The sequence below is a fragment of the Ylistrum balloti genome, unplaced genomic scaffold, assembly GCF_031769215.1.
Source record: "Ylistrum balloti isolate Yb309-2 unplaced genomic scaffold, AGI_CSIRO_Ybal_v1 Utg370104, whole genome shotgun sequence".
In the NCBI taxonomy this organism is placed as follows: domain Eukaryota; kingdom Metazoa; phylum Mollusca; class Bivalvia; order Pectinida; family Pectinidae; genus Ylistrum; species Ylistrum balloti.
The window spans coordinates 326,139-341,848 of NW_026782129.1; the positions used below are offsets into that span (position 1 = coordinate 326,139).

General features: G+C 36.0%; 1 protein-coding gene across 1 annotated transcript; it reads right to left on the reverse strand.

Annotated features, from left to right (window-relative positions):
• Window positions 1-1,348: 1,348 nt before the first annotated feature.
• LOC132550065 (TNF receptor-associated factor 2-like) lies at window positions 1,349-14,969 on the reverse strand. Its single transcript, XM_060214075.1, has 8 exons — window positions 14,876-14,969; window positions 13,494-13,717; window positions 11,954-12,038; window positions 7,605-7,703; window positions 5,518-5,676; window positions 4,872-4,946; window positions 4,393-4,458; window positions 1,349-4,035 (listed from the first exon to the last, which is right to left on the reverse strand). The coding sequence occupies exons 2-8, from the start codon at window positions 13,661-13,663 to the stop codon at window positions 3,061-3,063; spliced, it is 1,629 nt and encodes a 542-aa protein (XP_060070058.1). The 5' UTR covers window positions 13,664-13,717; window positions 14,876-14,969; the 3' UTR covers window positions 1,349-3,060.
• Window positions 14,970-15,710: the final 741 nt, after the last annotated feature.

Consider the following 15,710-nt stretch of genomic DNA (forward strand, 5'->3'; position numbering starts at 1 on the left):
TCTGATACCAGCTTAATACGACTATGAATCCATCACATAATTGCCATTTTATTTAGGAGATATTACATATTTTATGCATATACTAGAGAAAAAATAATAATTTTTTGTTGTAACATGCGACTAACAGTTGAAAAAAAATGATGAGTGTCAAATCTTTATAAATTTGATAAATTCAACATTACATGGACACAATTGTAAGATTCTATATATCACAAGACTCAAACTTCTGAAAATAAATGGAAAGTTTCAAATTAATTTCCCTATAAGGCAGGTTACTTAATTCGAACAACAACCACTATGATGACATAAAGACGTGCCTTATTTATTTAATACAAGCCTTACAATATTTACCACATAGCGTGATTACTTGATAAAACAGATCAGTTATGTGATAAAGTAACTGGTAACATTCATTTCTGAAGTAGATCACCGCTGTCAAATTAAAATAGATGAAATCACACAAGGTTCAGAGTTTCATTTCTCATAATCTTTATATCTCAGCATATTTCCACAATTTTGATAGAAAATAACAAGGTCTGCACATTTTTCTCACACCATCACAAAATAGTTAAGTTATGAAACTATAGTGCCTGGTTACTTGCCATTTTTCTGCAAGAGCCACCTTATCTTTTGAATACATCCTGTTTCAGTGACAGTTGAAAGAACACCACTTAAGGGTTTTAGCTACAATTTTTCCACCATATTTCAGTTTAAAATGATGCGAAAATATATTTAGTCAACGGAATCCGTCTCTCTCACATACAGATGACAGCTGGTCATGTCCTCTTTACTGTTGACACAGTGCATGTTTTGAGTAAGAAACATGGTCACATCTATGAAAGGCCTTTATATTAGTGTAAAACAACAAAAAGTAGTTTTACATTTAGGAAATTCATCGCTACTGCTCTGTTAACATCTCACAGAAAATCAATCTACTCTTCTCCCTCTTGCATTTTCAACAAAACTTTTAGAATTGTAAAACCAACTCTGAAGTAAAAAGCTTTCTGATCAGTAATGTACCAGTTTTTTTCATCATTCTAGTTTCAATAAGTCATTATTTAGTGACAGATAAAGCCATTCTCTTAATGCCTTGTCATCTATATTGTATTCATATTGACAATCTGGTGAACGTTCAGTGGTTAAATTAATTCAACTTGTTGACCCCCATTTTTTCTTATTTCTTTAGGGATAGCTTTAAGATTACATGTTTTTCAATGGCTATAAATTCAAGTTGCATTTATGCTCTTGTGTGATCTTATTGTGATGCACTTGGTATTCTTGTTACCATGAACATTTCCAATTAAGCTAAGAATTTGATAACACAACACTTTCACATTTATGTCCTTTTATTAATCTCCTAGTACATTGATAATATAAACAATATCTACATTAAATGCAAATTTTCTGTAAAATTAATCATGTTTAAATGTGCTTTTTACATAACACCATCTTCCTTTAATAACAAAGCATGTAAGTCTTTATTGAAATAATGGTGTTTTACAAAATAAACTGCTTCAATGAGATGATGGATGGATCCAAAAATAGGATTATACTGGGTACCAACAACTACATCTACTTGTAGATTGGTATGCAAACAACGAGCTGTTCATAGCCAAAATATTACCCTTATTTTTACCTATTGATTTTTTATATGTTCCAATGATTCTAACCTTGCACTGACTTGGATTCAAGAAAGCTATTAAAAAACCAAAAGATGCTGCACTGTATAAGCTCAAACATTTGATTTTCAAAAACAGGATAATTAGTATCATTCCAACTGCTCTTTGTTTCATTCCTCTTATATAACAGGCCGCTAAATTAATTGCTACCACTTGAAAATTAAGATATATATATTTAAATGTAGATATATACATACACATGTACTTATAAAGTCTTCGTTAGATTTGATATCACACCAGTATAAAAAGGTTGATAGAACATCAGAATAACTAAGTTAAATTCAAACAGTAAAATATGTAGTTTTATATCTACATGTAAAATTTTCACATTATACATGTATCAGCAGTCCTTATGTTGATCAGAAAGAAATTGTTTAAAACTGAACACTTGAGTTCCTACAAGAACAATTAATTACCTACTAGTAAACCATATCACTATGTAATGTCAGTATGTCACAAATCTTGTTTTACCCCTGTTGTGAGAATCAACAGGTACATAATACACTGTACTTTGTATTATTGTTGTTGTTTACTAGCAATCATGCAAGTTTTGATATTTTTTCTTTTGGACCAAAGCAAAAAATTATGATTTGGTCAGTACAATCTCAGGATCACTCTATGCACTTCTGATTGCAATGCCATTCCCTAACAATGCTTCCAACCAAATTTGGTTGAAATTTACCCAGGCAGAAAGAAGGAGTAGCCTTTTGGAGCAAAATATTGTCTAACTTTGCCTTTTGGAGCCCCATCCCTAAGTCCCTAGGGGGTCAGATCAACTCTCTGAATTTAAGAGTTAACTGCCCATCTCTACTTATGTTTCAGACAAAATTTGAATTAAATCCATTTAAGCATTAAGGAAAAGTAGCATTTTGGAATTAAATATTGACTAATTTCCCCATTTGTGTCCCACCCCAAAGTCCTCAGGGGTCACATAAATTTTCTGAATTGAAGAAATGATTCAATAAGCATAATGATATTTCAGACCACATTTGGTTGATATTCATTAAAGCATTAAGGAAGAGCAGCATTTTGAGCAAACTAATCTAACTTCCCCATTTGGGGCCACACCCTTAAGTCTCTAGGGGTCAAATCAACTTTCTGAATTTTGGAATTAATTGCTAATCTCTACAAATGTTTCAGAAAAAATCTGAATGAAATCAATTCAAGCATTCAGGAAGAGTATCGTTTTGAAGTAAATTATTGTCTAACTCCACTTTTGGGGCCCCATCCACAGGTCCCTGTGAGTTGAATCAACTTTCTGAATTTAACCAGACCTATTTGCTTGATGATAATAATTACTGAAACTCTGTATGCTTAAAGACCTGAAACACTTAAAACATTACACCAAACCAATCAAAATTAAAAACTTTATATTAAATGTCTACACTCCACCCCCTCCAGATGGCCTTTCGGAATCAACAACAATTTTGAGAAACAGGGTGTCATCTTTCACATAAGATGTTCCAACCTCTTCTAACCTTTTAAGGGGCACGAACAAGGGACAGCCACTGGCAATATTCATCTCTGTTGTTGGTCGCTGAAAGGAGCTGCTGGCTGGATCAGGTCGAAAGGAATCAACAACATGATCTCTATTGTTCTGATCAAGCAGCATGAAGGTCACTCTCTGAATGAACGGCCATGAGAGCAAAGCATCGTAATTTCCTCTCGCTACAACAAAAAAGACAGAGACATGTGTTTTCTTGCCAATGCCATCTCCGTTAGGATACAGTCGCGCACACAATCGGTAGCCAGTTCTGCCTGTGTAGAAATGGGGGGAATACAAACTTGTTACTCTGCCAGCCATTGCCTCTCGTCTGTGCTTTGACCATTCTGCTATTTTCCATACAAGTGTGCCTTCGTAACTAATGATTTCTAGTGATCTGATCCTGCTATCCAATTCGGAGATGGTGACATCCTTTAGGGATATAGCTCGTTCCATGTGTTGTGTTTTCTTTTTCAATTCTTCAATGACATCTTGTTGAGAATTCCTGTGTCTCTCCAGGGTATCAAGTGCAGTGATACACCTCTCGATCTCCCTATGTAGGGTCGTGACAATCCCCTCAAATGTTCCTGTCTTCAAGTCAAGTGCCTTTGCCTGCTTGGTGAGTTTAATTATCTCCTGTTGATTATTGGCCCTTGGCTGTTCCATCAGTGTCCGGATCTGATTATCTTGTTCCTGTATCTTGGCCTGTAGCACTGTAATCATCTGGACCATGCGATTGATGTCATCAATTGGTGTTAAAGGCTGTATCTTTTCATTGACTTCACGAATCAATGTCTCTATCTGCTGCAACATCCACTGGATATGTATACCAGACTTTCTCTCTAAATGGCCAATAAAAGCACCTCTCTCTACCTGGAATCCATATTACAAACATACATTATAGGAATATCAGGAGTAACCCTGTAATATCAGACAATATCTTATTTTATTCTGGATTATATCTTGAAGAACACAACAGAAAAGCTGTATGTTGGGGCAGAACAGAGTACATGAAAATTTTCAAGCTTTACATAAAACCCTGATAATTTGAACCATAGAAAAAACCTTTACAGTATTACAATAATCAGAAAAGAAATCCATTGACTCTGAGTAGATTGTTTTTAATATGTTCAAGGTTAAATAAATCCAGTACATTTATCACTGTAGTATTTTTCTAATCAAGTTCTGTATTGAGGATAAAATCTTATAGCTGTAGGTGTTAGTACTTACAGGATCACATCCCACAGGACAGTTGATTTTCTGACTGGCACATTCTTTCTCTTGGTGGAATCCCAACTGAAAATAAATTCAAACAATATATCTGTTGGATTCAAAATCTATTCAGCAGTAAGTTTAGGTCTGCTAATAACTCAAATGCTACTGCAAAATCAAATGTCGCTTCTCTGTCCTTTGAGTCAGAGATTGAGACCTAGACCTCTGAGCTTCACAGTATTCCTTGATAGATATCAGTAGACATCCAATTAAAATACAAAGGGCTAATTCCAGTCAATTATTCAAGTGCTTGGGTTTGTCTTAGTTCTATATTTTAGACACAATAAATTTTTAAGGATCTACATTATATTTCAGAGGATGTTAAAATATGATGTACAAAAAATGAAAATTAACATTATTCTTAATTCCTAAAACATCATTATACTACTCAACAATAACTTTTCAAATTTGCTCATCAATCTAGAAACTGTTGGTACCTTTTCTCTCAGTATTTTCTTTTTTCCGCAAGCTTCACATTTCACCAAGGCCTTAGGACAAACCTTGTTGTGTTGCTAGAATAAAAGAATGAGAATTTTTACTTAACAGGGAAAGCACTTTATTTTTTCTTTAGCAGTGTCCAAGAAACATCATCAGTGATAAGAACTTTGTAAAACTGATTAAACATGGATTACAGGCCAGTCGTTCAATACATAACACATTCTCTAAGTGAAGGTATGATCTTCATTGCTGCCTTTGTCTCTGCTGCCTACGAAAATTACTCTTAATGTTACATACAAATGTAGCTGTCTCTTTTGAAATTTGTTATCAGTTATATAAGCCATAAGTGGTATAGTTAGACAGTTTTCGACCAATTTGAATAGTCGAACAGGAGATTCAGGATAGAGTATTGAGATAACATCTAGAAATGACTGGGGGTGTAAACAACATTTCTCTTCAATTTCTAATAAAATGTGTTGATCACCATATCCCTTTCAAAACAAATCAGTTCCACAGCATATTTTTTCTTGAGTTAATCTATTTTTCAAACATGGCAAGCAAATGAATGAATATTCATGTAATTGATATTTTCTGGATTTTTGGGGTAATAAAAGACAAATTAACTGAATTTTAATTCATACATACTGACTCGTCCTTAATGGCAATTTCTTGGTTACAAGTTTTACAGTTCATTTTTCTTCCTAAGCAGTTCTCCTTGAGGTGTTTTTCCAAGTTGGCCTTTTCCACCATGGTTTGACACTCTGGACAGGCAATTAATCGGTATTCACATTCCGATGCATGGTGCTGTCAGTAAAACACAGAAATATTTCATTATCATGACTAGAAATAACCTGCTAAAATTCTTTGAATCAAAGCTTCTGATTTGGAATATATATTTCTAGAATTGCCATCACTTATCACACCAACCAATGAAGTGTAACTCTTAAACTAAAACCAAGATGATTGCCTGTCAGTCTTACTTTTTGAGTTACAGTTTGGCAAAATGCAATATAAAAAAGGGACCATGAGCAGCTTACATGTAAAACATAGCGCTTTCAAATATTTACTACCAAAATCCAACGTAGCCACCTGACAGCCATGTTAGGTTCTAAACAATCCCAAAATGAAATATATGAGAAAGGAACATGGTAAACTGACACATGAAAATTAATGAAAAAACAACACCATGAAGTATTTTCTTATAATCACTTTCAACATACAACTGATATGTTGTGAACCCCATATTTAAAAGTCTGATCGAAAGGGGGTACCGGAAATTGCTTTTTTTCAATTTAGGAAAAGGATGAAAGGCTGATAGAGCAAGATCAGGCATATAAGGCGGATACTCTATTAATTCAAAGCCACAATCATTAATGGCAGCCATGGCAATGACAGAATTGTGAACAGGAGCATTGTCCTGATGGCATAACACACCTTTACTTTTTCCGCAGGGTTCTCCCTTTTGCAGATAATCTGCCATCAGAATAGCACCAGTATCACAGAAAACTGAGGCCATAGCCTTTCCAGCCAAAAGAACAATCTTTGCCTTCTTTGGCGGGTTGAACCAGGGTGCTTCCATAGTTTGGACTGTTGTTTGGCCCCTGGTACCCAACAGATTGAGAGCTTTCTCATTGCAAGATCTTCTGCAGGAATGGAATGTACTCTCTTTCCCAACTATACTGGTTATATATTTCTCTGTAACTCGCCTGTCAGCCATAACAATATCATGGACTTTTTAACCACTTCTGGAGTTGCAACAGCGACTGCCTTCCTGGACAGGCGTTATCCCTAAGGCTCTGTCTACCATGCACAAATTCTGCCAACTACCTTTTCACTGTAGCATATGAAGGAGCATCATTCCCCAGTATTGCTACCATTCAGTATGGATATCATTAGGTGCTTGACTTTTCTTATGCAAATATTGTATCACTGCTCATTTAGGATTTTGTCCATTTTGCAAAAGTCACTTGCCTTGTTTGCTTTAGAGTACTACCTCTTCAACATAAACTGACCAAATGACACTAGTCTTTGGGTACACAGCCTTTGATAGTCAGGGAATAGTAGAGATGAAAAAGGACATCCCTGCTTAACACAAGGCTCACAACTTACTGTCCAACCCTTGTAAAATAATTCTTTACATCCAAGATGTTTGTCTTCCTGATGTCTTAGTTTCCAATCAGTCACAAAATGCAATATGTGTAACAATGAAAAATTAATGATGGTGGATTGAAGAAAATGATGGATGAAAGAGAATGTTACCAAACATTTCCACAAACTCAGAAACACTTCACACAAGATGTAAACACTTCACACAAGATGTGCTATCAGTTAAAATCTCCATAGACAATCACACATATACCATAAACATCCAATCGGGAACCAGGTGTACACTGGAAATTTGGTGTATAGGAATACCTGGTATGTATAATGCATACATTTCACAGTTACTCACTTGATCCCACAAAGTGCCTATAAAACTTGGGAAAAATCATGAATTGAAGGCTATATCTTAAAACTGAAATTCTGAATAAACATAGTTTAAACTCATGGACACTCTCAGCCTATATAATGACTTAATTACCATAGCCTCATGTAGTTTCTGTTATTGAACTTCAATTATCTAAAATTATATACAAGATATATGTATGCCTGCTTGCAGTACTTACATTTTATTGCCTTTATATACTTGTCCACTTGCAACCTTAGTTGAAATGTTACCTTGTAGTACTTACGTCATAATTCTTAAATACATCTGTCCACTTGCAGCCTTGGTTGAGACATCTTACTTCCTTATTGGCCATCTCACGCCGAACACCATTGTCAGGAAACATCTATAAATATAGCCATATGGTTACCTCCATTTCTGCATTCTGCACAAAACTACCCAAGACAGATAACAGTAGAAGAGGTAACACTTATGCCCTCAACAACACATATTGTAGTAACAGTTACCACATAAGGTGCTTGCACTGAGTATTATCAAAACAGTATATATGTTCCTGACTCAGTATCTTAAGGCCCTAGTGTTCGAACAGAGTAGGTGTACATGTTTGTTTCTGACTCAGTATTTTACATGTAAGGCCCTAGAAAAAGGGCGCTGTAGGTACATGTATGTTTCTGACTCAGTATTTTAAGGCCCTAGAAAAAGGGCGCTGTAGGTACATGTATGTTTCTGACTCAGTATTTTAAGGCCCTAGAAAAAGGGCGCTGTAGGTACATGTATGTTTCTGACTCAGTATTTTACATGTAAGGCCCTAGAAAAAGGGCGCTGTAGGTACATGTATGTTTCTGACTCAGTATTTTAAGGCCCTAGAAAAAGGGCGCTGTAGGTACATGTATGTTTCTGACTCAGTATTTTAAGGCTCTAGAAGAAGAACAAAGTAGGTACATGTATATTTCTGACTCAGTATTTTAAGGCCCTAGAAGAAGAACACAGATGGTGTATGTTTCTAATTCAGTATTTTTAAGGCCCTAGACAAAAGACACAGTAGGTATATGTTTCTGATTCAGTGTTTTGAGGCCCTAGACTAAGAACACAAATGGCGTATGTTTCTGACTCAGTATTTTGAGGCCCTAGACTAAGAACACAGATGGCATATGTTTCTGACTCAGTACTTTTAAGGCCCTAGACTAAGAACACAGATGGAATATGTTTCTGACTCAGTACTTTTAAGGCCCTAGACTAAGAACACAGATGGCATATGTTTCTTATTCAGTATTTTGAGGCCCTAGAATAAAAACACAGATGGCATATGTTTCTGATTCAGTACTTTTAAGGCCCTAGACTAAGAACACAGATGGCATATGTTTCTGACTCAGTACTTTTAAGGCCCTAGACTAAGAACACAGATGGCATATGTTTCTGACTCAGTACTTTTAAGGCCCTAGACTAAGAACACAGATGGCATATGTTTCTGATTCAGTATTTTCAGGCCCTAGACTAAGAACACAGATGGCATATGTTTCTTATTCAGTATTTTGAGGCCCTAGACTAAGAACACAGATGGCGTATGTTTCTGACTCAGTATTTTGAGGCTTTCCAGTATTTTGAGGCCCTAGACTAAGAACACAGATGGCGTATGTTTCTGACTCAGTATTTTGAGGCCCTAGACTAAGAACACAGATGGCATATGTTTCTGACTCAGTACTTTTAAGGCCCTAGACTAAGAACACAGATGGCATATGTTTCTGACTCAGTACTTTTAAGGCCCTAGACTAAGAACACAGATGGCATATGTTTCTTATTCAGTATTTTGAGGCCCTAGACTAAGAACACAGATGGCATATGTTTCTGATTCAGTACTTTTAAGGCCCTAGACTAAGAACACAGATGGCGTATGTTTCTGATTCAGTATTTTGAGGCCCTAGACTAAGAACACAGATGGCATATGTTTCTGATTCAGTATTTTGAGGCCCTAGACTAAGAACACAGATGGCATATGTTTCTGATTCAGTACTTTTGAGGCCCTAGACTAAGAACACAGATGGCATATGTTTCTGACTCAGTACTTTTAAGGCCCTAGACTAAGAACACAGATGGCATATGTTTCTTATTCAGTATTTTGAGGCCCTAGACTAAGAACACAGATGGCATATGTTTCTGACTCAGTACTTTTGAGGCCCTAGACTAAGAACACAGATGGCGTATGTTTCTGATTCAGTATTTTCAGGCCCTAGACTAAGAACACAGATGGCATATGTTTCTTATTCAGTATTTTGAGGCCCTAGACTAAGAACACAGATGGCATATGTTTCTGATTCAGTATTTTGAGGCCCTAGACTAAGAACACAGATGGCATATGTTTCTTATTCAGTATTTTGAGGCCCTAGACTAAGAACACAGATGGCATATGTTTCTGATTCAGTATTTTGAGGCCCTAGACTAAGAACACAGATGGCATATGTTTCTGACTCAGTACTTTTAAGGCCCTAGACTAAGAACACAGATGGCATATGTTTCTGACTCAGTACTTTTAAGGCCCTAGACTAAGAACACAGATGGCATATGTTTCTTATTCAGTATTTTGAGGCCCTAGACTAAGAACACAGATGGCATATGTTTCTGATTCAGTACTTTTAAGGCCCTAGACTAAGAACACAGATGGCATATGTTTCTGACTCAGTACTTTAGAGGCCCTAGACAAAGAACACAGATGGCATATGTTTCTGAAGAACACAGATGGCATATGTTTCTTAGACTAAGAACACAGATGGTATGTTTCTTCAGTATTTTGAGGCCCTAGACTAAGAACACAGATGGCATATGTTTCTGATTCAGTACTTTTGAGGCCCTAGACTAAGAACACAGATGGCATATGTTTCTGACTCAGTACTTTTAAGGCCCTAGACTAAGAACACAGATGGCATAGATTCAGTAAGGAACTAAGAACACAGATGGCATATGTTTCTGACTCAGTACTTTTAAGGCCCTAGACTAAGAACACAGATGGCATATGTTTCTTATTCAGTATTTTGAGGCCCTAGACTAAGAACACAGATGGCATATGTTTCTTATTCAGTATTTTGAGGCCCTAGACTAAGAACACAGATGGCATATGTTTCTGATTCAGTATTTTGAGGCCCTAGACTAAGAACACAGATGGCATATGTTTCTTATTCAGTATTTTGAGGCCCTAGACTAAGAACACAGATGGCATATGTTTCTGATTCAGTACTTTTAAGGCCCTAGACTAAGAACACAGATGGCGTATGTTTCTGATTCAGTATTTTGAGGCCCTAGACTAAGAACACAGATGGCATATGTTTCTGACTCAGTACTTTTAAGGCCCTAGACTAAGAACACAGATGGCATATGTTTCTTATTCAGTATTTTGAGGCCCTAGACTAAGAACACAGATGGCATATGTTTCTGACTCAGTACTTTTGAGGCCCTAGACTAAGAACACAGATGGCATATATGTTTCTGAACACAGATCAGTATTTTGAGGCCCTAGACTAAGAACACAGATGGCATATGTTTCTGATTCAGTATTTTGAGGCCCTAGACTAAGAACACAGATGGCATATGTTTCTTTTCAGTATTTTGACTGAGGCCCTAGACTAAGAACACAGATGGCATATGTTTCTATTCAGTATTTTGAGGCCCTAGATGTTTCTAAGAACACAGATGGCATATGTTTCTGATTCAGATGGCATATGTTTCTGATTCAGTACTTTTAAGGCCCTAGACTAAGAACACAGATGGCATATGTTTCTGATTCAGTACTTTTAAGGCCCTAGACTAAGAACACAGATGGCATATGTTTCTGATTCAGTACTTTTGAGGCCCTAGACTAAGAACACAGATGGCGTATGTTTCTGATTCAGTATTTTGAGGCCCTAGACTAAGAACACAGATGGCATATGTTTCTGACTCAGTACTTTTGAGGCCCTAGACTAAGAACACAGATGGCGTATGTTTCTGATTCAGTATTTTGAGGCCCTAGACTAAGAACACAGATGGCATATGTTTCTGACTCAGTACTTTTAAGGCCCTAGACTAAGAACACAGATGGCATATGTTTCTTATTCAGTATTTTGAGGCCCTAGACTAAGAACACAGATGGCATATGTTTCTTATTCAGTATTTTGAGGCCCTAGACTAAGAACACAGATGGCATATGTTTCTGACTCAGTACTTTTAAGGCCCTAGACTAAGAACACAGATGGCATATGTTTCTTATTCAGTATTTTGAGGCCCTAGACTAAGAACACAGATGGCATATGTTTCTTATTCAGTATTTTGAGGCCCTAGAATAAGAACACAGATGGCATATGTTTCTGATTCAGTACTTTTAAGGCCCTAGACTAAGAACACAGATGGCATATGTTTCTGACTCAGTACTTTTAAGGCCCTAGACTAAGAACACAGATGGCATATGTTTCTGATTCAGTATTTTGAGGCCCTAGACTAAGAACACAGATGGCGTATGTTTCTGATTCAGTGTTTTGAGGCCCTAGACTAAGAACACAGATGGTGTATGTTTCTGATTCAGTATTTTGAGGCCCTAGACTGAAGACAAGAATTGTGTTCCTGATTCATTATGTTACATTGCAGACTAAGGGTACAAAGCATTTTTACCTGTTCCTCCTTAAGTATGCTGTAATCATCATCATCACCAGCACCTTCACTAATACAGGACTGACACTGGACCCTTTCACCTTTGCTGTAAGCAACAAAAGCATGATTTCTTAAGTACAAGGAACTTATAAGTAACATCTCTTGGTACCAAAACAAAAAAGAATATACCGATATGTCCACAGAATCTTATTTCAAACTCAAATTCGATGAAACTAGGGAGGGCAAAATATTAACAATGGAATAATTTACATGGAAATTCTTGCAAAAGCACCAGGAGAATACGACCAAGTGTTCCAGAAGAGTATGGGTCTTCTGCTTCATTGTGGACTCCTGCTATGTAACTCTCGGTCAATCTAAGTAAGTAATGTCACATTCACAAATAAGAACACAGTGAACAATAATGGAAACACCTGGCAAACTAATGAAATCTTAATGCAATCAAGATGTCAGTTATAACTCCAGTTACAAAATCACAGTGCTTACAGTAAACACTCTTTATTTATAACAATGCCATTAAAGATGTCAAGTGGATGTACCCTAGATGGTTACTTTCAGGATAGATTCACTGAAGTATAAAATATTCCACGGTCCTTCAAATCAAAACCTACAAACAATGTTTAAATGTATTAAGGTGATATTGTAAAAGTTGTTAATTTTCCAGCAGTTCTCTTGGTCATCATTTTGAAGATGAAACAAAACTGAGGACAAGGTATCCTTTGAAAACGAAATGATTAAGAAAATTGTAGTCAATTGCTGTCTTCATGATTTCCATGATAAATCCATTCCTTTTGCTCTAAACTGTGAAGATTTGAAGAAAAGAAAAAGGAAAAGTCAAATACAGTTACTGTTGTACTAAATAAAACAAAAATTATCAATTTGACCATTTGACCTTGAGTCTGTTATTTTGACAAAGACTATATATGATAAGTTTATATCATGCTATCTAATAACTTTTTTAAAACTTCTTCATTTAGAAAATGTGACATAAATTTACAAAAATAAATTCTGATTTTGACACAATGACATAATGAAATAGACAGCTAATGATTAAATATATTACACTGTGTTGTTTTATCATTTAAATGCATAAAATGATACCACATATCTATTATCTCACTAATTAAGGGAAATTCCCACTATGTGAGGCTAGTAAGGCGACCTGCAATGGTATGTTAAACCAGTAATTATGGTGTACACCAGGTGTATATAGTCAGCTCAATGTTGGATCTTTGCCAAATGTATGAAGTATTTTTAAATCACATGTAATAATGCAAGCGTTTTGCTAATAAAATACAATTAAAAAATAGATATAATCCAAAATTTTAGCTTGAGAATTGGCTTCTTTTTTGGGGGGGGGTGGGGGGGGGGGGGGGGGGGGGGGGAGGGGGGAGGTTCTCTAGAGCTTTTTTGCTAGTTTCTTTTCTAAAAATGAAGAGTCCAATGACACTTAACAGTCACCACAAAATGACACAACTTTTCATATCAATTTTAACACATATCCCATCACCATGTGATATATTTTTTGTCAAATTTGATATACCTTATGACTGCATTGATACAGCTTCTACAGAATCTATGACCACAGAATGACTGGACTGGATCTCTCAGTATTCTTGTGCAGGAATTACAACGAAATTTCTCATCAAATGCTCCAGGAAAAATCTCTACCGGATATCCACCTTGTGGACTTGAGGCTCCATTGGCTGCCATAACACACTTTCCAAAAGTTGACTTGGCAGGCTTGTACAAGTATGATTTATTCTTCTGAAATAAAAAAAAATAAAAATCTTTATTATTGGTATATGGAACATGCAAATATACTTTCAACGCTGTCTTCTAACAAACAGTCACTTTTTACAGTTTGGGAACATCTTTGGATTTGCAAGGATGAAATGGAACTCCAACACATCTTCTCGTTACAGAGGGTATAAACCCTATTATTTGCTGTGTCGCTCGCATGGACATTTTATAATATCAATAATCAGCAGTATAGTTTCTTAGTCAGAGTATCTAACTGTCAGTCTTTATATGTTAAATATGTGCATAATCAACTTCATTGTTTTCTTTTATATTTCACTAAAAGAGTGTCAATACTTTTACCTTTTGCTATGTTAGCTACATGTAAACATTTCCAACTTAGAGTGTTTTAACACATCCTGATAGTTAGACCTGTGTAACATCTGGGTGTTACGTGATGAAATTATTTATACTATATTTTTGTACAGTACAGTACTAGTAAAACCTTATAACTTAGTTGAGCTAAGTTAATGAAATGATTTTGAAACTTCAACATCTGTCAGTGTTTTGTATACAAACCAATGATGCCATGTCTGGCATGTATGAACACGGTAGGTCATATGATATAGCTGTAGGTATATTTGACCTGTATTGCACTACTATTGAGTGTGTTCTAAAAATATCTTACTCTTTTTTTAGAAACAATAATACTATGTACATTTTATCACAAGTCCTGTACTCATAGAGTTTTGATGGGACTCATAGAATTTTAAGCCAACTAAATTTTACTTTGTGATACCTATAGTTCTCAGCATTAAAGCTGAAAAGGACTCATCAAAATAAAATGATCGCTGGAACCAGAGACGTCTCTGCTGGAACATATCAAACTAAAACAGTAACATCAAAACTGATAATAAATTATCAATTAACGAGTTTAGATAGTGTAAAATGCCAGATAAACACAAAACATGATCAAATATGTTGGTCTTTCTAATCTGATGCTCATGAATGGAAGTTTTAGATCCATTTCGGACTTCGAGCTCAACAACCAGCGTTCCTGTTGTTCCAGCGTGGACTACTCCTTTCAAGAGCGCTTTGATTTCGCTCAATTTCTACCATTGAAGAACAATACTGATGAAATATTAATCATGAAACACCCGCATTAATGTGTCTACACAAACATACCACCACTAGAAATCCTCGCGCACTTTCCTGCCGATCTCTTCAGGATAGTCTGTATCACCGGAAGGACACAAATGAAATACAATTTACAAATGGCGTCTTACGGTAATTTGATTTTTAAAGCAAAATAAGTATGTATCTCTCTGCAGACATGATATAGTTGTATCGTTCTGATTCCTACTTTATCAAAAAAGATATCTAACTGACATTTTATACTGCCAACCATAAGGTGGTGTAATACAATGATAACATTGAATTAGTGAATGTCTATAAATAGAAGCATATAAGCTTTTGGAAATCCCCTTGCCTTTCCTTTCATTATGTAAAATGACGTGTCGCTATCGGTTCATGTAAATCTCCATACCTTTATATTCTGTAAGCCTAACAATAGGATGGGGTAATGAAAAATACCCTGTCACCGCAGGCGATCGAACTAGTGACCCGTCGGTCACCAAGCGGGCACTACTGTTTCACTAAAGGGAAATTCCCTTTCGCAGAGACTTGTAATATGAACTGTAATCGCAGATGATGTACTGTGGGCTGGTCAAATGCGGAAGAGTTTGTAATTTAAATATGTGTTATCTGCCTGTCAAACTACAAACTCAGCCGTAGCAATATTCTTGCCTCAGGACCATTATCCCTACTACAATCTGGACAGTGTTTTACAACAATCCTGTTGCAATATCATACCTGCCCACTTTTCAAAATTCTCATGGGGGAGAAAAGTACATGAACAACATTTTTGACTCACCACGATACTTTGCGCATCGCGACATTTTTTACAAAGGAAAAATTAATTAATGTATATTTAATCAATACATCTAGCTAACTTTATTTT

Bases quoted from the DNA above. Each gene is read 5' to 3' on its own strand.
- LOC132550065 (XM_060214075.1), bottom strand. From the start codon at position 13,663: ATGGCAGCCAATGGAGCCTCAAGTCCACAAGGTGGATATCCGGTAGAG. The intron at 12,039-13,493 runs GTATATCAAATT...TGTTGCTTACAG, and splicing joins TGTATCAATGCAGTCATAAG to CAAAGGTGAAAGGGTCCAGT. The intron at 7,704-11,953 runs GTAAAAATGCTT...CTATATTTATAG, and splicing joins GCATACTTAAGGAGGAACAG to ATGTTTCCTGACAATGGTGT.